This window comes from Aspergillus fischeri, genomic scaffold, assembly GCF_000149645.3.
Source record: "Aspergillus fischeri NRRL 181 1099437636252 genomic scaffold, whole genome shotgun sequence".
Classification (NCBI taxonomy): domain Eukaryota; kingdom Fungi; phylum Ascomycota; class Eurotiomycetes; order Eurotiales; family Aspergillaceae; genus Aspergillus; species Aspergillus fischeri.
Genome location: NW_001509768.1, coordinates 1,349,553 through 1,370,087, shown reverse-complemented (window position 1 = coordinate 1,370,087; position 20,535 = coordinate 1,349,553). Strand labels below are relative to the sequence as shown.

Here is a 20,535-nt window from a genome sequence, read left to right as displayed (position 1 = left end):
TTTGCGTCTCACCCCTGGCGTACATGTCTATATCAACCATCCATCCGAACATTCATCCATGGTACCTGTCAAAGTGCACGCAGCGCATCGGGCTATGGGTCCGTTATATACTATACAAGACATGTATCATGCATCCTGCATCATGCATCACCAGCAAAAGACGTATCATCCGCTCCGGGTATCCGAGACCGAGTGGCTTCGTTTATCGGACGTATTCATAAGCTTAAGAAGTCCATCGACCGCATCACCCTTGTGTGCCGGCGTGGTCATTTTCTCTGTTTTGTCGTCCTCGTCATCCTCTTCCGTCATGTCAATGGTCCTCTTGCCTCCGTTCCGTGATACCGTGGCCGGGGGACTACTCAGCTGCATGGCCGTGGGCGACGCAAGCGTGTCTGTCCGGCGGTGGAAGCTCTTCTGCGTCGGTGTCCTCAGTGGATCCGCATCCTCCTGGTTGGCGGTTGTTCCAGCCGATAGAGGAGGGGAAGAGAGGCCAGCGGGTGCGTCGGATGAGTTCTTCAGGGTGGGTTCGAGGTCGACGTCTAGGGCGGGTTCGAGACTAGGTGGTGCTTTCTTGGACGGTGATGTGGAGGCGAGTGCTGCTGCTGCTAGTACTGCTGATGCTTCTGTCGTTGTGTCGCGCCGGGTGGTAGGCTCTGGCTCGGTCTGTTGTTGACTCAAGGCGGGCAGTGATAGCCGGGGGTATTTGCGGCTGTGAGCTTCCAGCTCTGATAACCTGCGATCGAACTGGTGGTCTCGGACGTGGCGCATTGCGCTTCGTATCCGGCTGCGCAGTAGACTTGCTTTCTGTTGGGTATTTGTGAGTAGAGGTTGGGGGACAGGTTTAGACGCGGTGCCTTACTTCCTGGATAAACAACTTGCGGGTTTGGGGGTCTTCGGGAATTGTCCTTGTATTGGTCTTGGGTGTTTGTTTTGGGCTCGGAGTGTCGATTAAATTTACAATGTCGCTGAGAGGTAGTCGGCGTGTTTGTTGATGGGATTGTTGTGGCTCTGTGTGTTGGGTATCATTCGAGGGCATCGCGTCCGATTGTTGCTGTGCGAAGGCAATTTTAGTACAGAGTTCCCAGTGCTAGAGCTTAATCAGGGATCGACGAGCATACCTGATCATATTTCGGGGCCGTGGCCTGAGTAATGGCTTTATCCTGCAGGTTGCGTTCATGGTTTCCCTCCACCTGTTCGACACGTTGGACCTGCACGTTCTCTTTGTTTATTCGGGAGTCGTCCTCCACTTGGTCGATCGTACGCTTCTGGCCCACAAACGACGGTGAAGGAAGCAGTTTCTTCGGAGAGCGGCTCTCAAAGAGCGAGCGTTTGACTGGTGAAATGTCTGAGACAACATCCAGATGTTTACTGCGCGCGGGAGACAGACACGCGTTGGGAGTCTTGTCGCCGAGGATGCGTCTACCGTCTTTGACGGGACTGAGGTTTGATGTGGATTGCATTGCAATGAGCTTTGAGCTTTAAGGAAAGATTAGGGAGGAGGTAAAGAGTGAGACGTCGTGAGAGAGGTACAATAGCGACGGCAACATTCAAAGTATAGGAGTGGGACAGAAGTAGAGGACGATCACCACGCGAGCTGTTCTGGGGTTAGGAATGTTTGAACCCAGGTCAGATAGGCGAGGAATGTATACAGAGGAAGGAAGTGGAAGTACAATTGAGAGTCCAAACTCCTCCCCAAAGAAAAGCAGGTGGTGGAGAGAAGCAGGTAAGGAAAACAGCGCGTTGGAGATGCGCGTGTGCAGTGGCTGCTGTATAGTACGGCGTAAAAGTACCTTAGCAGTACTAGTTGTGGTGGTTGGTTGTACCCACGCAGTATTCAATGGTACCTCCGCCGTGACCAGGCCCACTCTGAAATGTCGCCCGCGTCTCTCCACGCGTCGTGATAAGAGATAATTGACAGGAGTGAGTGATCGAATCAGTCTGGAGTCATGAAGTTGGTTCAGGACTAGCTTGGGAGTAACTATTTTACTTAATATTAAGCTGTGTTGAGGGAGACTATAGGTCGAAATAGATCTCTGGTGCTTTGTCCAGGTACATCTCAGGTACCTTGAGGTACCAGACGATGAAGTATAACAACACGTTGAAGAGAGATCCAGAAAGGTGTCTACCATGACTTGTAATACAATTGTCTTTAAGACAGGGAATTAGAAATTTAGGGCAGATAGCCCAACTTCAAATTAATCCAATGAATGGTGATTCTCATTTCTGATGCATGATTCGTCCTACATCAGGAGCATGTGCCTGAGGTGTCTAGGGATATACCAAAATCCTCGATCAATTCTCTGTTCCACCATTGCAATGCTTCAATAAGTATCTTGATAATATTGTTTGTTCTAACTAGTCTTTTCCCGTTGTTCATAACATTGTATTCAATCCTAGTGGATTGTCGATGTGGTGTTGATGTATATATAGCCCTCCACAACTGTATAAATTTCCGGATTCAAAAACATGTGTGAATTATTTTGACACAAACCACCTGCATGCCTTGGTCCTTCTGTCTTCCACATTACCTATCATTCAAAGCCATAATTGTTCTGTTCTTGATCACTGAGAAGCGCTAATGGTGCTCAAAAACATCTCCGCATGACATCATCTCCTTGGCTCAGTGATCTGAATACTCCGTACCTTCAATCGTCTCTCGCAACTCGAATCCATCAGTTGAATATATAGTGGTATATCAACCTTGTTCGAGTTGGGGCTTAGTGTCTCAGCACTCATCAGCGAGACGCCGACCACAGGCTGGTTGGCTTATTTGCCCAGTCAACATCATCTGATCATCCCAGGCTCTTCCACTACGTACATTATCCCGAGCTTTCCCCGCATTCCTCGCAAGGGACTCACTGACTGGACTGACCGGACTGAATCCCTCTCTCAGTCGATCATTGCGTATCCAGTGGTCCTCTATCCACCAACCGGACGAATTGCATCGTCCGTCGATGTGGAGTTGAGTCAATCTGCCTGTTTCAACGCTGATCGTCAGTCAGCCTTCGAACAGACCGCCCGAACCTCTCTCTTAAACCCATTTCTCTCCGTTACACTGCTCTCTATCTCGTCCCGTTTATCACCTTTCTCTGCATGCGGATCTGATTGTAACCTGGTTCCTAGTTACACACTCTGCTGTACACCAACGCAATGCGCTCATCCCTTGCGGTGCTGGCGGCCGCTGTGGTCCAGGCGGCTGTCGGTGCAGCATCAACCCTCACACCTCCAGTTCTGCCGTTGACAGTGCGAAATCCTTACCTGAGCACTTGGTTGGGGGATGCTCGAAAGGTGCCTTGGTCCAAATGGCCCATGTTCTATACAGGGGAAGAGCTTGGGCTCTCTTTGATGGCCCAGATCCCCAGTACCGGCACTGTATATCCGCTGCTGGGCAAGCCTCATGATTTTGTGTCCGGGTATGGTAATATTGTATCTGTGGTCCACATTAAATAAAACTCAAATGCATCTCAAATCTGACGGATTTTACATCAGAGCCCCAGTCGAGTATCCAGTGTATCTAGGGGCCCAGTACGATGCTTCGACAACCAATCTGACCTACCGCATTGATTCGGCTGCCTCTTCTGCGACTGGTCCAGTTGCAATTACGGTTTCTTTCTTGTCTCCCATTACCCCGACATCGACCCTGCGGCAGTCGATTCCTGCGTCCTACATTACGGTCTATGTCCACGGTGATGTGCCTGTCAATGTCTACATGGACCTTAATGGGCGTTGGGTGAGCGGAGATGTAGGGAGTCAAATTGTCTGGCAGCATGATACCTTCGGTTTTAAAGGGAAGACGCCGACCCTTCAGAAATGGCAATTTCGCAGACAGAACGAGCTCCATCTCTCAGAAATCCGGGATCGAGCCGAATGGGGCACCCTCCACTTTACTGGACCTGCTGTCAGTAATCTTGCTTCATTCCACTCGTCTTTGACAGCATTAGTAACTGGCAGTCCTAGGATGTCCAATATCACTCTGGCGATGCTCACACTGTCCGCAGCATTTTTGCGACAAATGGGGCCGTCCAGAACGTGAATGACGACGGTTTCCGTGCCATAGGAGATCGTGAGCCTGTATTCGCATTCTCCAAGTCTTTCAAACCTGATACCAGGGCAAATGACACGCAGAACAGTGTAACGTTCTCCATTGCTCTGATTCAGGATCCAGTCGTCCAATTTGCCTCTGCTCGCGGCCTGACCCTCATGAGACCACTCTGGCGATCATGGTTCATGGATCCCGAAGAACTGCTGAGCTTCCACTACAATGACTTTACCCATGCGGCCACCCTCGCTTCCGATTACTCTGATCAGTTGGCAAAGGATGCCTACCAATCCGGGGCGTATGACTATATGGACATTGTCGCACTTTCCGCCAGACAGGTCATGGGAGCAACGACATTCTCTGGAACCCCCGATGACCCAATCCTGTTCTTGAAGGAGATCTCCTCAAACGGCAATTTCCAGACCATTGATGTCATCTTCCCTTCGTTCCCCTTCTTCATGTATACGAACCCTCGCTGGCTGGCCTACCTCCTAGAGCCGTTAATCGAGCACATGCTCAGTGGACAGTACCCCAACACATACGCTATGCATGATCTGGGGGCCCATTTCCCCAATGCGACTGGCCACCCGGACGGCCGTGATGAGTACATGCCAGTAGAAGAGTGCGGTAACCTTCTCATCATGGGGCTGGCAATTGTGAACTCGCTCCGGTATGCCAACCACTCGGCGGCTTCTTCGATCTGGTCCACACTAGGTGTTCCCCCCAAGGTCTCGGAACCACACACTGGATACTTCCCTCTGGGTGAGCTGCAGGCCTTGTCCGGAATTGACAAACAAGACGGCAAATGGGGCGGTGGCGCAGAAGGCGAGCGTCTCGCTGAGAAGTGGATTCAGCGCAGCTACAGGCTATGGACTCAATGGACGGGCTACTTGGTGGAATACTCCCTGGAACCTGCCAACCAACGTAAGACCATGCCTGTATCTTTCCTCAAGCACTAAAGCTGATCTGCGTAGTCTCCACGGACGATTTCGCCGGATGGCTTGCGCTGCAGACCAACCTGGCATTGAAAGGTATCATCGGTATCAACGCCATGAGCAAACTGGCCGAAGTAGCCGGACACGATGACGATGCAGCATACTTCAAGGTATTACGCCTATTCCCTTAACCCGCCAGCCAGCACTAACAAGCGCAGAACATCTCGGACACCTACGTCGCCAAATGGGAGCAATTCGGCATGTCCCGCGATGGAACCCACGCGAAGCTCGCCTACGACTGGTACGGCTCCTGGACCACCATCTACAACCTGTACGCCGACGCACAGCTCTGCTTCCACCTGGAAGGCCCCGACTCCTTCCCAGCCTCCCTCCTGAAAGCCCAAACCCCGCTTGACGGCAAGAAACCGTCCAAAACGGGCTTCGTGCCCCACCACATCTACCAGAAACAGTCAATCTGGTACCACTACGTGCGCCAGAAATACGGCCTCCCGCTGGACAGCCGCCACCTCTACACGAAGACAGACTGGGAGTTCTTTGCGATGGCGGTCGCCAGCGAGCGCACGCGCAGCGAGATCCTCGAGTCCGTCGCCAAATGGGTCAACGAGACTGTCACCGACCGGCCGTTCACGGACCTCCACAATACAGAGGGGCGCGGCGAGTTCCCCGGCCCCAACTTCTTCGCCCGGCCGGTCGTCGGCGGCCATTTTGCGTTCTTGGCGCTGCAGCGTGCTTGTGGCGGACGGGCGATGGAGGGGCTGGCGTTCCTCGATGATGAGTCCGATCGGGAGACGCTGCAGGAGTGGACGGCTGCTGCTGCCAAAGCCGTGGAGGAGTTGCAGACGCAGTCTGATGGTTGGGGGTATGGGTCCGACAATGGGGAGCTGTAAGATAAAACTGCAGTGTACTTCCAAATTGAGAGCTGTTGGCTATGGTACTCCGTTGGATATGTCCCGGGTATCTTTGGTTATTGCGTTGATAGTGGCCTCTTAATGTATGCAGTTCGGGTAGTACCAACGTGAGGATCATTTGTTCATGCAGGCACATCCTTTACTAGAGGACCAGAGTAAGGACTGACGTTACCTATGATTTACAAGAGAATCTAAGGATTTTTTAAGTTGGTTTTCTCAATTTCCTATTTTTTGACACTCAAATCAAATTACATAGGCCATTTTCAGAGATGGAAACGAAAACCGCGAGGACGGTGAGATTTCCTTTTTTTTGAGTTGCTTTGTTCGCTCGTTCCCGCCAATTTCCATTAATCGCGTCAGACTCTCGGAGAGTTGAAAGGGGGCATCAGGTCGACATTCTCTTAGGCCAGTGAAACTAAACCATTCCCCCTCGTCCGGGCAACCGTCAAATGCTGGACAGGTTTATTTGGCACCGAGGGTGGGGAAGTTCTTCTCGTCGACGGTGACGGGGGCGGCGCCGCGCTGCTGCTGCTCGCCACCACGGGGAGCACCGTTGCCACGGCCACCGCGACCACCACGGCCGCCACGTCCACCACGGCCACGGCCAGCGCTTCCACCACGGGGGGACTCGACGAAACGCATGTCGACCTCGAGGACGTTCTTCTCCTTGCGCTGCTTCTCGCGCCTGGCCTTCTCCTCCTTGCCCTTGATGTAGGCCTCCTCCTCCTCGGGGGTGCGCTTCAGCTCCTTGGCGTTGGCCCACTTCTTGTCGAGGTTGCTGCCCTCGTTGGGGGCGCGGACGGGCTTGGCACTGAGGTCGCCCTGGGCGGCCTTCTCGGCGAGGTACTCGGCGTAAGTCTTGGTCTTTTCGGCGGGCTCAGCGGGCTCCTCATTGGCGGGGGTCTGGGGCTCGGATTCGTTCTGAGCAAGGTTCTCAGCGGCTCTCTCGTCATCCCAAGCCTTGTCACCAGCCTTGTCGCCGGTCTGAGCGCCCCAGCCCTGGTTCACCTGCTTGCGGGTGTCGCTGTTTCGGGAATCGCGATCAGTTCCATTATTCTCTTCTGCTCCAATCGAGTACGCGAATGCTTACACCTGGCCAGTGCGGGACTGACGATCATTGCGGTAACGCTCACCACGGTCGCCACGAGCGTGGAAGGCGCGGCGCTGAGGCTCCTTGCCCTCATCGAGAGGCTTCTCACGGTTGCTGCGGCTGCCGGCCTGACGGTCACGGAAAGCTATCAAGAGATCGGGATCAGTCGAAATTCACCATCGAGCTGGTGTACGACCGCGTTCAAAATGATTCGGTCCACTGGAACTCTTTGTGACATAAAAGCAAGTAACACATACCGGCCTCGTTGCCAGTGAAGCGACCGCCACGGCGAGCATTGTTCTCATGAAGGTTGGGCTGGGTGGCAGGCTCCTTGGGAGCATCACGCTTGCCATGCCGGGGCACAGGCCTGTCTACAGCCCGCGTAGGGGGTTCTGGCTCTCTGTTGGGGTCCAATTCAGGGTCATTGCCTGTGATCGCGTACGCGGCAGTGTTAGAAACCAGATGATGTAATCGTGATGCCGAGTACGACACGGAGAGAGAGAAGGGAAGTAAATACCAAGAAGCTCGTAGAGGTTCTATTCATATTGATGCCAACACCAGTTAGCCAAATGTTACTCTCTTGAGTCCTCACGTGTTGTTTGCTTCTTTTTTTTTGACCTGCTGCGTCGATCGATAGCTCGAACCGAACCCCACCCCAATTGGTTTCTCGTTTCTCAATTCGAACCGAAATGCAATTGAGGAGCGTCCCGATCGCGAATCGCATTGCAGCATGGCAATTTGAGGAGAATCACTCGTTTCGCACACATACCTTGGACCGGACGTCCGCCATGACGCCTGGTTTTATGAGGGGCCTTCCGGGGGAAGGCTCTCTATTACCGCGGCAATTCGGTAGAAGAAAAAAAGGGGGAGGAGTCGATCAAGGTGTAAACCTGGACGACTGTCTCGATATGCGAACCTCTCCTCAAGGGGATTGGGGAGAAGATAGGATAAGGTGGATGATGATGATGGGGATAAGAGGGAAGGGGTTGGGTGTGGTGATGCGAAGGGCTTCGGGGATGGAGGCAACGTTTGTGGTTGCAACGCACTAATCGGGTAAGGTGCGGATTGTTGCTAAGCGAATCCGGCAAGTCGGGCTGTGATTGGCGGCAAGCTTCTAGGGCTTAGGGTATTGGCGTCACTCGCAGCTGCAGATGTCATCATACAAGTGAATGGGCGTCAACTCATTTTCGACGGGCACGACTGCACCGCTACGTCAATATTTTAACATTACAGGATCAGATAGAGCTGTCATGTGGCCAGAGAAAGTTTTCTTGATTTGAACTGTTGCAGTCTGGCCCAGTTACCCTTGGACTTCCAAGACGCTCATTGGTGTTGCACACAGCACCTTCACTACACCACAGGTGTTTTCCCAGCAACCGAGGATATCGAAGAACGCAACTAGAAGGACCATGATAGCGCGATCGTCAGGAACACAGTCAGATAGAAAAAATATATACTGGTAGTATGGAGTCGAGAGAAAATGCTGAATCATGCGGCAGACTTTGCCGCCAACATCAATGATCATTTACAACGAATCTGAACTTTTTTGTCCCCCTCTTGAAACATTCAAACAGAACAATTTTTCTGTCCGTTTTTGATAAACAGCAACCCAACAAAGAAAAGTGGTATCAACCGCGATGCCGAACGCCGGGCAATGCAAACGAATATGATAACTTTTCTCTTCCGAATCCGTGGACTAGAGGCGTCATGTATGAAAGCAGGAAAGGACATGCCGTGAGATAATCGTTACTCGCCTCCCTTTTTGTGATGCTTTTCATTTGATACATATGCGAATTAGTAGGCCGTAACAGGAAAACAAGTGAAGTGGACAACGACGCTTAATGACGCGTATGGTTTTGCTCATAACTAAACGGAGTCTGAAAATGCATGCTGGCGCTCAATCCGAACGGGTCAGCGTCCAGCATGGGCTCGTAATTGCCGAGTAGGTGATTTGTGGCACCGTATGCTCCATTGGATCCTTCCCCAGCATGCGGATTGAAGTTGGCGAGTTGAGGTCCTAGCGAATGAGAGCCGGGAGGGACTGAAGTAGTAGCGGCATTGAATCCGGAGACGTACGGAGGTGCATCAACCGACTCATGTTCTTCGTCGATCATGTCCGCCTGGGCGTCATATTCCTGTTCTACAGGGGAAAATATGAGTACACGCAATCTCTTCTGAAAAGAAAGAAAGAAAAAAAAAGCAAAGTGACGGCAACAAGGGTCAGCTTACCCAGTTGATCGTAATGTTTCTGGAATGGCGATGGATAATATGCAGCAGAGGGCACGCGGGAGACTCTGGGACCCGTACCACCTGGCACAGCCGATTTGGGATCAGTCGACTCGGACTGACCGATGCTTATCGGGGGAGACGTCTGACTCAAGTTCCGAGAATGTGGGTTTAGTTGAGACCGCGCGTGCTGGGCTTGTTGCGCGTCCATCCCGTTTGGCGACATGGCTCCTTGGAATGCAAAACCGGGAGACTTGGTGTGCGAAGGGGACGACACGTGTGATGAGGGAGTGGCCTGGAACTGAGGTGAAGGGATGCCGTATGCTCCATCACGCGACATGGCGAACGGCTCCCCTTTAGGGGCAATGCCGGCTGGAAGTCTCTGGGCCACAGTTCGGTTGACCGCCGCTCGGTCTAGTGTTGACGGGGGTTTGGCAGCCATGATGTTGGGTTTGATTGGTGCTCCTGGCGGAGCACCGGCCTTGAGTCGCAACTCGGCTTGGACATCAATGCCTAGTCTGGTTGTTAGGAAGGAAAGGAGGAGACAAAAGGAGTCGACGTACCCTTCTCTAACAAGATCCTCTCCAGTAAAGAATTCTTATATCGAAGCATCAAGCATTCATCGGCAGCTGTACGATGATTCTGCTGCAGAGTCTGCAGGGTTTCTTCATTGCGCTTGATTGTGGTTTCAAGTTGACGGATGTACTCTGTGCGACGTTCTCGGAAAGCCGCCTGAGCTTGTCTGTTGCGTTGCTTGCGTTCCTCCGAGGTGGCATAGATCTGGATTAACCTGTTAGAACAAGAGAAACCAATCAAAAGAAGAGATGAAAATCAAGATAAGGTGAAGCAAAAATAAAAAGACATAAGGCTAAGAATAAGTAAGGTAAACAGGGGGAAGGCAAAGATAAGAGATGATCAATCATGATGATAAATGATAAAGCGAACTTTAGTGCGGGGCCCCAGATTTGAACACAGACACATGGGAAGCACACCACATTAACGCAGGAACAAGAGATAAAATGTAGATAAGATATCTCATGTGTCAACGGCTAATGCTAAGCCTCTTAACAGAAATATATAGATAACCATAAGAACCGACAACAAAGATAGGTGGTCAAGTGTAAGGATTTACGTACGGGTTTTCTTCCACCTTTTCGCTTCTGTGTCTGGGCTACGTCCTGCGTTGGAACTTCACCCTCTGCTTCAGGCGTTGACACTGATGAACTGGTCGATCCCTCGGGCAAGGGCTCTGACTTAGGCACGACCGAATCCGTGGCCGTGTCATTGTGATTTGAATTGGAGGTCTCGACCATAGAGACCATTTGTGATTATAGCGACGATGCGCCTGGTGCCTTCCTTCCCTTGAATCGTCTGTGATCTTCCCCCCTTCCCCGCCTACTTAGCCAGGCGAAAGAGGAAGAGATCAAAATGAGAGAGAAAGATAACGAAGTATGTATGTGGTGGCACTATCAACCCCGATTGCGACGAACCGGAGCTGACGGACTTGGTCGCTCGAAGCCGCGCTTAGACGGAAAAAAAGATAATGGATAAAAGAAAAGGAAAAAAAACTAATAATAATAAAGTATAAAAAAAGGCTGGTATGGAGATAAAGATCTCGAATCCTGTAGGGCTATCGATCAAACGCTGGAGACGCGCGGCTGTTGCGGATGGTAGTCAGGTTGGAAGAGCCTAAGTCGATATGTGACATAAAGGAAATTGATGATGGGATAAGAGATACAGCACGATTGCTAAACGGTTAGATTGAGGATGGTAAGAGGAGGAGGAAAAGGGAGTGGTGGTGGGAAGATGTGAGGTAAAATTATTTACTAACAAGAAAAGGGATCTTATAATTAGTTTTGTTTCTAGTGACTTGGGGCAAGAGTTCAAAAGAAGAAGAAAAAGCCCACTTTGTCACTTTGAATCCAATTGTTGATTGATGGAGGCACCTGAAGAGGAGTAAAAAAGAAAAAGGAAAAAGAAAAAAAAAAGCGGAAAAAAGCGACTTGCCCGTGGTGGACACCGGAGACCATAGCCTCTAGGATCAAACAGAGCGATAGCCTCAGATATCATGCTACGAACTCGCTTTCTTTTCTTTTTTCTATTTAATCAAACCACTAATCCCCTCAGTCTAACTCGACAAACAGGTTATTTCCCCTCGTTCTGTCAATTCAGTGAATGTTGTGAGTCCTCGACTTCCTCTTTACTTCGCTTACTTCTCTGTCGGCGAACGGAAGGTATCGACCCACCGAGACAGTCTGATTCATCACAGCAGCCGAAGATCCGTCAGGGCATGGTCAAAAAAGAACAACGTGAACAAAGTCGGTCGTCAGTCGTCAGTGTGTGCCCCTCGAGGTTGTGCCCCTGTGGATTTGTTGGTCCGTCTAGGTCCCCCTCGACGCCATGTCCCAATGCAGGCAACAGGTGGACTTGGCCGTGACAGGAGATCCATTTTCATTTCCAAGAGAGCATACATGCTATTTCTCGGTAAACAGCAGATAGAAAGCTGCTCAGGTTCTGAGATATTGATGGTTGCTTTGCCGTCGTAAATACTACCTCCATAGTATCTTAAAGCAGCATCCCCTTCATCATTCTCCCACTTCTCTACGCATCTCATCTAGCTGAGGTAATTCTCAGGCAGGCTAGTTGTCCGCGGAGAAGCCATGACGAATGAAGCACGGAGTACGGATAGGCCAATACGCTCTTGTTACCATTATTACAAGCCAAGAATACCGTATTTCCTCCATCCTCTCAGATTTCCGATACTGGAAAACTCTGCTCAGGTGTCCCTGGTACGCCTCTCGCTTAATGCCCCTTTTGAATTCTCACTGTGATGGATATTGGAACACTTGAATTTCACTCCCGACAAATCAAGTCGGCCTACGCAAACTAGGATTGCTGGATTGTAGCCTAGCAGGGACTATGGCATGGTTCTTATGTACGGCGTATGGAGTACAGCACGGACGAGACCCGCCGATGCCGGCTTCCATCGGCTCACAGTATGGGAGGACCGTGGACGTGCAGTTCTGGAACGTCAAACAAGACATACAACCCCATCAGGACGCTCGACTAGATTACCCTATGAGGCTATGAGTACTCAATCCTAGCAGAAGCATTATTACCTCTATTGATTCTGGGGGATGGCACATGACCTTCCCCGGCAGGCCAAGTTACCTCAAAACTGTTACAGTCACATAGGAGACCTCCGGAAAGGCTGGCACTCTGGCACTTCCCGCAAGAATAAAGGAGACACGTACCTCGTATCCCTGTCGCCTATCATCATCCAGTCGCGAAGAGGCTTACCCGAAAGCCAAAGACACAGGCAAGGAGTGACATCACGAGGATCAGCCACGGGGCACATCATCTGATGATCTGAGCTTTTCCCTGCACTCTTGGCAAACAGTCAGGGGATGAGGGGTGTCTTTTCCGCGGGGTAGTCTAGCAGCTAGCCAGCTCACAGGATGCCAGTGAGGTATTGTGGTCGACTCACCATGATCTCTGTCCTTCATTGATCATGATGATAATAAAGTAGCTGATCGTCAAGATACATACCAATTCTATGCAGACTCCGTCTGAGGATTGCGATTCCCCTGGTATCTATATCATCTCCAGAAACTTCTAAAAAGGGAAATTGTTACTGAGCCCAACGACTCTACTCAGCGTTAGACTACACCGTGCTAAAAGGACTTTACTCTGTTGCCCCTTTTCAATAATGGGCTCTTATTTTTACATACTACTAATTTCCCTCTAGTGAATCGATCCTTTCCTGAAATTCCTTCGAAAGTGAGGTCGGACCCTGCCGATTCTTTTGACCAACCGTAGGGCTCTTAGAACATCACCTCGACTACGGAGTAATCAGATCTGCCTCTCCGGAATCAATGAGCGGGGAGATTGGTGTTGAGAGACCTCCTACCAAGGACTTCGATATCCGAATTCTGGTGGTTATGCTATGATTAGTTAGTGAAATCCAACACTTTAATGTCATAACTCGAGCACTGGAAGTGATTTTTTGCGCGTGTGAAGATACTCGTAATTTGTACGCCTATCTCGGAAGACTGATTCCAGGAGCAGCTGTTGGATGATAAAAGACGACCCCCTTTCCGAGCAATCTGGGCTTGCACCCTCGAATCCACTTATGTCAAAGATATAGGACAAAGGAGACATACAGCAAGCCATAGCTTACCTCGACCTTGCCAATCTCTTCAGGACTACTTCATATATGTGCCGTTCGCCAGAATTTCCATGACTCCATACATCAAGGTTTGTGGCCCTACAGGATGATCGGACCTTGGGAGAACGGATCAACAGGAAATACCCCAGGAGTCCTGTCAAACTCAGTTGCCAATTAAGAAGACGGTGAAGACATCTAGGAGCATTGTACCGTGTGTGAAGTTGGGGAATATTGGCAGTATTTGCCGGACAAGTACAAGCATTTGCCTGGAACCTTAGTGCGCCTCTTGAAACTTTCTACTGTTCAGAATGACAGCTCTTTGGAGAATGCTCGGTATGTCTTGCAACTGGACAGGGGACAGAGGAGCTAATACAAAGATGGCCCTCATACCATATAATATAAGCATACACACACAACCGAACTTGTCTTGCCATCAGACCTACCTGTCTCTTCCCTGTTTGTCTCACCACATGGGCTGATGGTCACCGGGGAACAGATGGATACAACAGGACAGGAATGGATGTGTTTCGCGGGGTGGCTTTTTGAAATGGAACGGAATAGTGTAAAGGCCGACAAAGCAGGCCCTGAAGGATATGGAAGACCTAACGCCGTTGGTGACATGGTCCAGGAGAGCCGGTAGCAGTATCGTCGAAAAGGCCAAAAAGAAGATGCCAAGGGCAAATCAGCCACGAAGCTCAAGTTTGATGCTGAGCGGCTACCGCTGCTCAGGCGAACACCAACATGTTGACTCCGCTAAAGAGATCACACATCGGCTTGAGTCGCTTTCGCCCGCTGAGCTATTAGTAGGATCGCAGTTTGGGAGGCAGACACAGGCATCAGCTCTCTCCGAGAAGGTTTATCAGGACAAATACCGGGTACATGTCAGGACAATCGAAGTCTGCCACCTCCAGCAGAGGGCTTCATACCTACATAGAGTCCGGACTCCGCAATCTGGAAGAAGGGATAGTCAAGTCTCGAGTCACCTGGATCCTTGCTGTCACCAACTGACGCCATGGCGACTCCGAGTACTGGTTACTTATTGCATTGGGTTTCAACTTGATGACTTCTGCCAAAACCAGGCATGGTTCTGGCCTCATCGGATTATGTTCCCATATATTGGGAATTGTCTGGCGGCTAAATCTCAGAAGGCATCAACCATGCTTAAGTAGCGTTTCGCGAAGATCCCGCAATGTGGGCATTTATGATCCACAGGAGGCCGTCTACTTAACTACTACCTTGAAAGTGCTTATCGTTCAATGGAAGCTACTTTTATAAATCCTTATTTCACTATGGTTTATGCTTTTGGATAATAAGTGACCATATCTCCCGGCCTTAAATCAGAGTGAAGACACTTGCATGATGCTTACAATGCGCAAGAATTGCTTGGGCTTTTCTGGGGTGTCAGGGATCAGTGCCTGAACTACAGGCCATCCGCAAATCATGTCAATCAGATCCATTGTGCCTTTTCATTTCCAGAGATATACGTGATAAGCCCTTATTGATAATGTCCCCATCGCTTCTACGGTCTTTATCTCCACTCGGACGGATATGGAAGCCCCTCAACTTCTCCAATCCCAACTTCGTCCGGATACCTACAAGTCAGAAGATCGAAGAAGAAACTATCTCATATCATGTTGCTTCGCGGTTTATCCTGTTCGAATAGGAGAAATTCTCAAGGGCCGATATCAAATCGTAGGAAAACTAGGATTTGGAACTAGCTCGACTGTATGGCTTGCTCGGGACATGAAGCGAGACTCCTATGGCATTCATGGTAGACTCGCTCACACGCTATAACAGCTATTGTCGATATGTTACCCTCAAGACCTTTATCAAGTCGACATCCATGGGACAGCAATTGGATGACGAGCTCAAGATGTACCAACGCATAGAGAGAGGCTCGAAAAGCCACCCAGGTCGCAAAGCTGTTAGATCGATGCTCGACTCATTCGATGTCGACGGGCCCGAAACAAACATCGATGCCTCGTGCATCCTCCATTATCGGAGAGTGTGTTGAACTTTCTGCATCGCAACCCGGTCCGCAGGCTGCCTAAACCAGCCCTAGCATTTGTCTTGCAGCGCCTGTTACCGAATGCCACATTATACATACTGGTCTGTGTTCCAATTTGGTCTTCCTCTGCTTCTACCATCCACCTACTCGGCAACCCCATCAGACATCAAGGCTGACAACATCATGTTCAGCATCGCCGATGATCCGGTCTCAGCGACTTTGAAGAGCGGGAGCTTCGATCCCCTTGCGGCCTTGCCCGAGGAAGGAACTAGATGGAAAATCTACGTCTCCCTGGAACTCAGAATGCCCAGGGAATGGGGCGCTCCGGTCCTCTGCGACTTTGGCTCAGCGGTTTCCGGTGGCATAGATCACTCGGAAGACATTCAACCTAATATATATCGCTCACCGGAGGTGATTTTGGAAGTCCCCTGGACGTACAGCATCGATATATGGAACGTGTGATGTATGGTAAGACAATAGGCCCGATGATACGGGTGCAGCAATTTCTGAAACGTTGTACTACAGATTTGGGACATCTTCGAAGGCGAGTCCTTATTCACTGGCCATGACCCGGAACTCCAGACATACCGAAGTCGAGCTCACCTCGCTGAGATGATCAGTCTTCTGGGGCACCGGCCGCTCAGTCTTCTTGCTCAAGGGAAATCGAGCCACAAATTCTTTTCCGTTAAGGGTAAGATAACTTCCTTTCTGGTAAATTCCACTATCAACTCACGATGTCTGATCTTCTAGGCGACTTTTGCGCTGGGATTGCATTACAAGAGCGGATTATGCTTGAGGAGAGGGAAACTACTCTCGAGGGTTTTCTACGCTTTATGCGGAAGATGTTGCAGTGGGAGCCGGGGAAGCGTAGCTCCGCTAAGGAACTAGAAGAGGACGAGTGGATTCGTAAGAATACATGAGAGTGTATCGAGCCAAATCGTTCCAGGGCGTGGTAGGCCGATTTGAAGAGATAGTGGCACACGCGGAGTGCTCCGTAGTACAGTACTGGCGATGCCGCGGCGATCGGCTTTCGGTTCCCCGCCAAAAGAATCCCCGACAATTCTTCTTCACATGCGCGCGTCTGCCAAACTCCCTTCTCACCACAGCACCGGTCTCTCCTTTCCAGTAACTTTCTCAGAATTGTTCAGGAGTATATAACCATCAGACGCAATGGACTCCTCATCACCGAATGCCAGTGCAGGCGTCACTAAGCAACATCACGAGGAGAGCCCAGCCGCCCCCGCAGCGAACGCTCCCGACCAAACCACCCCAGCTCCTATAACCAGCGCAAGCTCGCCTGGCGATGAGAAACCCACAGCGACAGCGACAGAGGCACCAAAAGAAGCCGCTTCCTCAAAAGCAGTCGTAGAAGATGCCGACGAGGACGAAGACTCGGAGTTTGACGAGTTAGACGGTACCACCCGCCACCCCTGCATATCTGACCATAGCTGACCTGACCAGACGTCCTCGATAACTTCTCCAAACCCACACCCCAGCCAAGCACAAGCGCACCCCCACCTGCAAGCGCACCAGCCCCCGCGAATGAAGACTTCGACGAAGACGCCTTCATGCGCCAGCTCGAGCAGGACATGGCGAAGATGATGAACCACGCCGCGCAGGAGTCCGGCGCGCCAGATAACAAGGAGTTCGAGAGTGCGATCAACCAGGGGGCCGACGCGTTCACGAAGCAGCTCGAGGAGAGCGGGATCCCGCCTGGTGACTTTTTGAAGCAGCTGCTGGCGGATGTCATGGCGGAGGAAGGCGAGAGCGCTGGCGCTGCTGCGGGTGCAGGCGCAGGCGTGGGCCCGAGTACCGGTGGACCGTCCGGGTCTGCGACTGGTGCTGGGAAAGCGGCTGCGCCAGAGTCCTTCAATGATGCCATTCAGCGGACTATCCATCGGATGAAAGAGTCTGGGGATAAGGCTACGGCCGCGGCAACGGAGGACGGGGGGATCTCGGAGGACATGCTGATGCAGCTGCTCAAGGGGTTGGAGGCGGGGGTTGGGAACGGGGGCGATGATCTCGACCTCACGCAGATGATTGCCGGTGTGATGGAGCAGTTTTCCAATAAAGAGATGCTGTATGAGCCGATGAAGGAGTTGGATGCGAAATGGGGCCCGTGGTTGAAGGAGAATAAGGGCAAGGTTCCTGCTGAGGATATGGAGAGGTACGAAAAGCAGGCTAAGCTTGTGACTGAGATTGTGGCCAAGTTCGAGGAGGAAGGGTATACAGATGAAGATCCGAAGTATCGGCAGGCTGTGTGGGAGAAGATGCAAGAGGTATGTTTTTATTTTTCTTTGCGCGGCACATGCTGATACCTTCTAGATGCAAGCGCTGGGTAGTCCCCCGGAAGAACTTGTTGCGAATCCCTGGCCGGAGGATATGGCAGGCGACGGGTCTGGGGCATCTTTACCTGACTGTCCCCAGCAGTAAGGTTGGCGTCTAAGAACCTATGTTAGTGGGTATGGTGATTGCTTGAGGCTTCGATGCGATAGTGTCTGGTTTAGATATGATACCATCTATTATTGGCATGTTCTGTACATTTAACCACGTCGATACCCTATTTACATCAATGAAGATACGGCCTCTGCCGATAGATCTATACAGCAACCAGCCTCTCAGGATCCCTGAGGCTGGGAAAAGGTCCCTGCACCAACGCCAGATATCCGTCCAAACGCCAGCAATGCATGCTCAAAAGACCGCCGCCAAAATCCTCATCCACTCGACATATCCATGTCCTGGCTCTGCGGTACTTGATCAGCCAGACCCATGAAAATATCATCATACTCCTCATCACTGAACGAGTTCGCCTCATGCGTTCTGCCCGTATTCCCGAATGGCACATGCGCCGTCTCCAACAGCGCAGTTTCCATAGCCTGCTCCTCAGACACGTACTCATCCAAAGCACGCACATCCGCATCATCTATACACTGTCAGATTCCTTCTTTTAATTTCCTGCGCCCTCGAGAGGAGAAACATACCAATACCATCCATTTCCTCCCCTACATCCTCATTCAGCTGATACGCCTCCATGAGCCCATCCGCCCGCCTCCGCATCAGCTCCCCCCACTGCTTCTGCTCCGCCACATGCTCCATCATCATCAGCTGCTCGCCACGGTTTTCGAAGCGCTCCGCGTCGCGGTCGGCCTTGATTCGATTGAGGAAGACGGTCCGTCGTGCGTTGCGCGCGGATGGTGAGATCGAGGTGGCGTATGTGCGGGAGGCATTGTTGAGGGGGTTGGAGAGGGCTGCGTAGCGTTGTGCGTAGGTGGGGGAGGAACGGGAGCGCGGGGAGAAGGGACTTGATTTTGTGGTCGCGGTAGTGGTAGAGTTGGTGTTTTCAGTACAGAAGGAAAAGTTGTGTGCTTGGGTTGATTCCGAGTTTGCTCGGTCTGTGTTGCTTGTTGCGGGACATTCGGTGTATGCTGTTGATGCGGAGGGACCTCCGTTCATTGGCCGTGCTGAGACAAGCGTCGAGCTGCGCGGCGACAATGGAGACGGATGCATTGGTGTATAGTGCGAGCAGGACGCTTGGAAGGCGTAGGACTGTGCTGGTGGGATTGCTGCGAACATGGTAACTAGATGTGGGAGGCGGAGGTTAGGATGGTGGCGGTCGAAGTATGATCGGGTCAGTTGCTGCTCTTCGATGAAGGCCGATACTCCGAAATAGCGATTGATTATGGGAGTCAATGGTAGCAAAAGTCTATTGTGGAGTCATGGTGCTTGTCTGGAGATTAATATTGTTGCTCTGTTATCGTGTCCTCAGCCACCGTCGCGTCGATAGAGAACCGGAATTTCCCTCCAAAATGACCGTCTCAATAATGCTAAAATCGCGCGTCACTGCACGGGGTCACGCGACTTGGCGCAAACGCTAATCTATATTAGGAAACATTGCATTCCTCAGGCTGCAAGATTACCTATAGCCATCTTGAATCGAAAATGCATCCGATGTCAGTGATGTGTAGGGCAGCGTTGTATCCATCCCATCCCATCAATCACAAAAAAGACGCGCAGCTGTTGATCGTTCTGGTGAATTATCTATACTGGGATGAGATATTCTGCACTCCTCAAGTAGAAGTCTATGTACGCAATTGTCGATTCATCTACCTCATACTATCAACAGAAGAGATTGGGGCATGTTCATGATTTAGAGCAGCAGTTTCTACCGGAAAACCATCATAAATCACAGACAAGATCAAATTCATCATCATATGGGATCGTCGTCTGAGCTATCGGTCCTGCGTTCGTATCACTTGCCGAGTCCGGATGGTTGATGCTAGCCGCCGTGGCCTGCACCGTTGATACTGACATGCAGCTTTCTAGATCGACGTCAATTCACGGCATATCTTCCCGTGAGCAGAAAATTCAACATACTCAGCTGATCCTGACAATCCTGCAGCGAGAAGGACGCCGATTGGTCTGTATTCGCGATCTATATCAAGTCCGGTCAGAGACAAAAGACAACCCGTTTTGGCTATCGACAGGATATACCTTTTGGCACGAATCAAATTGCTCATTGCAGCTGTCAAGCACGAGTGTCATCAGCATTTCTGTCCACCAGGGTTGACACTGGATCAGAAGAACCTTCGTTGAGCAGCAGACTCGAAATCTGTCTGCATGATAACACATTAGCATGACCGGGGCTTCACAACCGCAGCACAACGCAAAAACGGAACATACAAAAGTGTTCCCACTAACACCGTACGGTCTCTCAGAATCCCCGGTACTCGTCACCTACAGAAGACAGTGTCAGTCTCGCGCCCCCCAGCACGTGTAACCCGGTCAAAACGAACTCACCGCAGGCGCGGCACCACCCAACGCCCCCGCAAAGGACTATCATCAACGAATACAATTAGCCACCCAGCCCAAAACTTCCGAGCAGAGAGACAAAAGGCGTAACCCAAACCTGTAGATCCTGTCGTTTCGCTAAAGGTGGCGGCGCCGCCGCCTCATATACCAGACCTAAGGGGTCATGTCTTGACGCCGCCACCCCTTGAATCAGAGCAAACGATGACCAGAGACAGACAAGACAGCTTGTCTGAGCGAACAGACAGAGCAAGGAGATAGGTGCCCTCATCTTGATTACACAGTTTGGCCTTGGTTCTGGTCGCGCGCGGATGTCAATGCTCTGGGATGCGCT

At 51.1% G+C, this 20,535-nt stretch overlaps 7 protein-coding genes across 7 annotated transcripts, besides 3 other annotated features; 3 read left to right on the top strand and 4 right to left on the bottom strand.

The window, feature by feature from the left end:
- Positions 1-165: 165 nt before the first annotated feature.
- On the bottom strand, positions 166-1,460 carry NFIA_066360 (uncharacterized protein; the record flags this gene model as incomplete). Its single annotated transcript, XM_001263368.1, has 3 exons — positions 166-804; positions 860-1,051; positions 1,119-1,460. The coding sequence occupies 3 exons, from the start codon at positions 1,458-1,460 to the stop codon at positions 166-168; spliced, it is 1,173 nt and encodes a 390-aa protein (XP_001263369.1).
- A 1,690-nt stretch (positions 1,461-3,150) lies between these two features.
- NFIA_066350 (putative glutaminase) lies at positions 3,151-5,882 on the top strand (the record flags this gene model as incomplete). Its single annotated transcript, XM_001263367.1, has 5 exons — positions 3,151-3,413; positions 3,490-3,898; positions 3,958-4,963; positions 5,014-5,144; positions 5,193-5,882. 5 exons carry the CDS (start codon positions 3,151-3,153, stop codon positions 5,880-5,882), a joined length of 2,499 nt encoding a protein of 832 aa, XP_001263368.1.
- A 483-nt stretch (positions 5,883-6,365) lies between these two features.
- stm1 (putative telomere and ribosome associated protein Stm1) lies at positions 6,366-7,717 on the bottom strand (the record flags this gene model as incomplete). Its single annotated transcript, XM_001263366.1, has 4 exons — positions 6,366-6,927; positions 6,994-7,138; positions 7,251-7,338; positions 7,586-7,717. The coding sequence occupies 4 exons, from the start codon at positions 7,715-7,717 to the stop codon at positions 6,366-6,368; spliced, it is 927 nt and encodes a 308-aa protein (XP_001263367.1).
- Positions 6,437-6,523: a microsatellite.
- Positions 6,461-6,505: a microsatellite.
- A 1,114-nt stretch (positions 7,718-8,831) lies between the features above and the next one.
- Positions 8,832-10,541, bottom strand: NFIA_066330 (bZIP transcription factor; the record flags this gene model as incomplete). The annotated part of the gene is made up of 4 exons (XM_001263365.1): positions 8,832-9,133; positions 9,223-9,732; positions 9,783-9,999; positions 10,356-10,541. 4 exons carry the CDS (start codon positions 10,539-10,541, stop codon positions 8,832-8,834), a joined length of 1,215 nt encoding a protein of 404 aa, XP_001263366.1.
- Positions 10,542-11,177: 636 nt separating this feature from the next.
- Positions 11,178-11,207: a microsatellite.
- A 4,269-nt stretch (positions 11,208-15,476) lies between these two features.
- Positions 15,477-16,315, top strand: NFIA_066320 (uncharacterized protein; the record flags this gene model as incomplete). Its single annotated transcript, XM_001263364.1, has 3 exons — positions 15,477-15,851; positions 15,921-16,086; positions 16,146-16,315. 3 exons carry the CDS (start codon positions 15,477-15,479, stop codon positions 16,313-16,315), a joined length of 711 nt encoding a protein of 236 aa, XP_001263365.1.
- Positions 16,316-16,565: 250 nt separating this feature from the next.
- On the top strand, positions 16,566-17,828 carry pex19 (putative peroxisomal membrane protein receptor Pex19; the record flags this gene model as incomplete). Its single annotated transcript, XM_001263363.1, has 3 exons — positions 16,566-16,809; positions 16,857-17,674; positions 17,721-17,828. 3 exons carry the CDS (start codon positions 16,566-16,568, stop codon positions 17,826-17,828), a joined length of 1,170 nt encoding a protein of 389 aa, XP_001263364.1.
- A 281-nt stretch (positions 17,829-18,109) lies between these two features.
- Positions 18,110-18,968, bottom strand: NFIA_066300 (uncharacterized protein; the record flags this gene model as incomplete). Its single annotated transcript, XM_001263362.1, has 2 exons — positions 18,110-18,318; positions 18,377-18,968. The coding sequence occupies 2 exons, from the start codon at positions 18,966-18,968 to the stop codon at positions 18,110-18,112; spliced, it is 801 nt and encodes a 266-aa protein (XP_001263363.1).
- Positions 18,969-20,535: the final 1,567 nt, after the last annotated feature.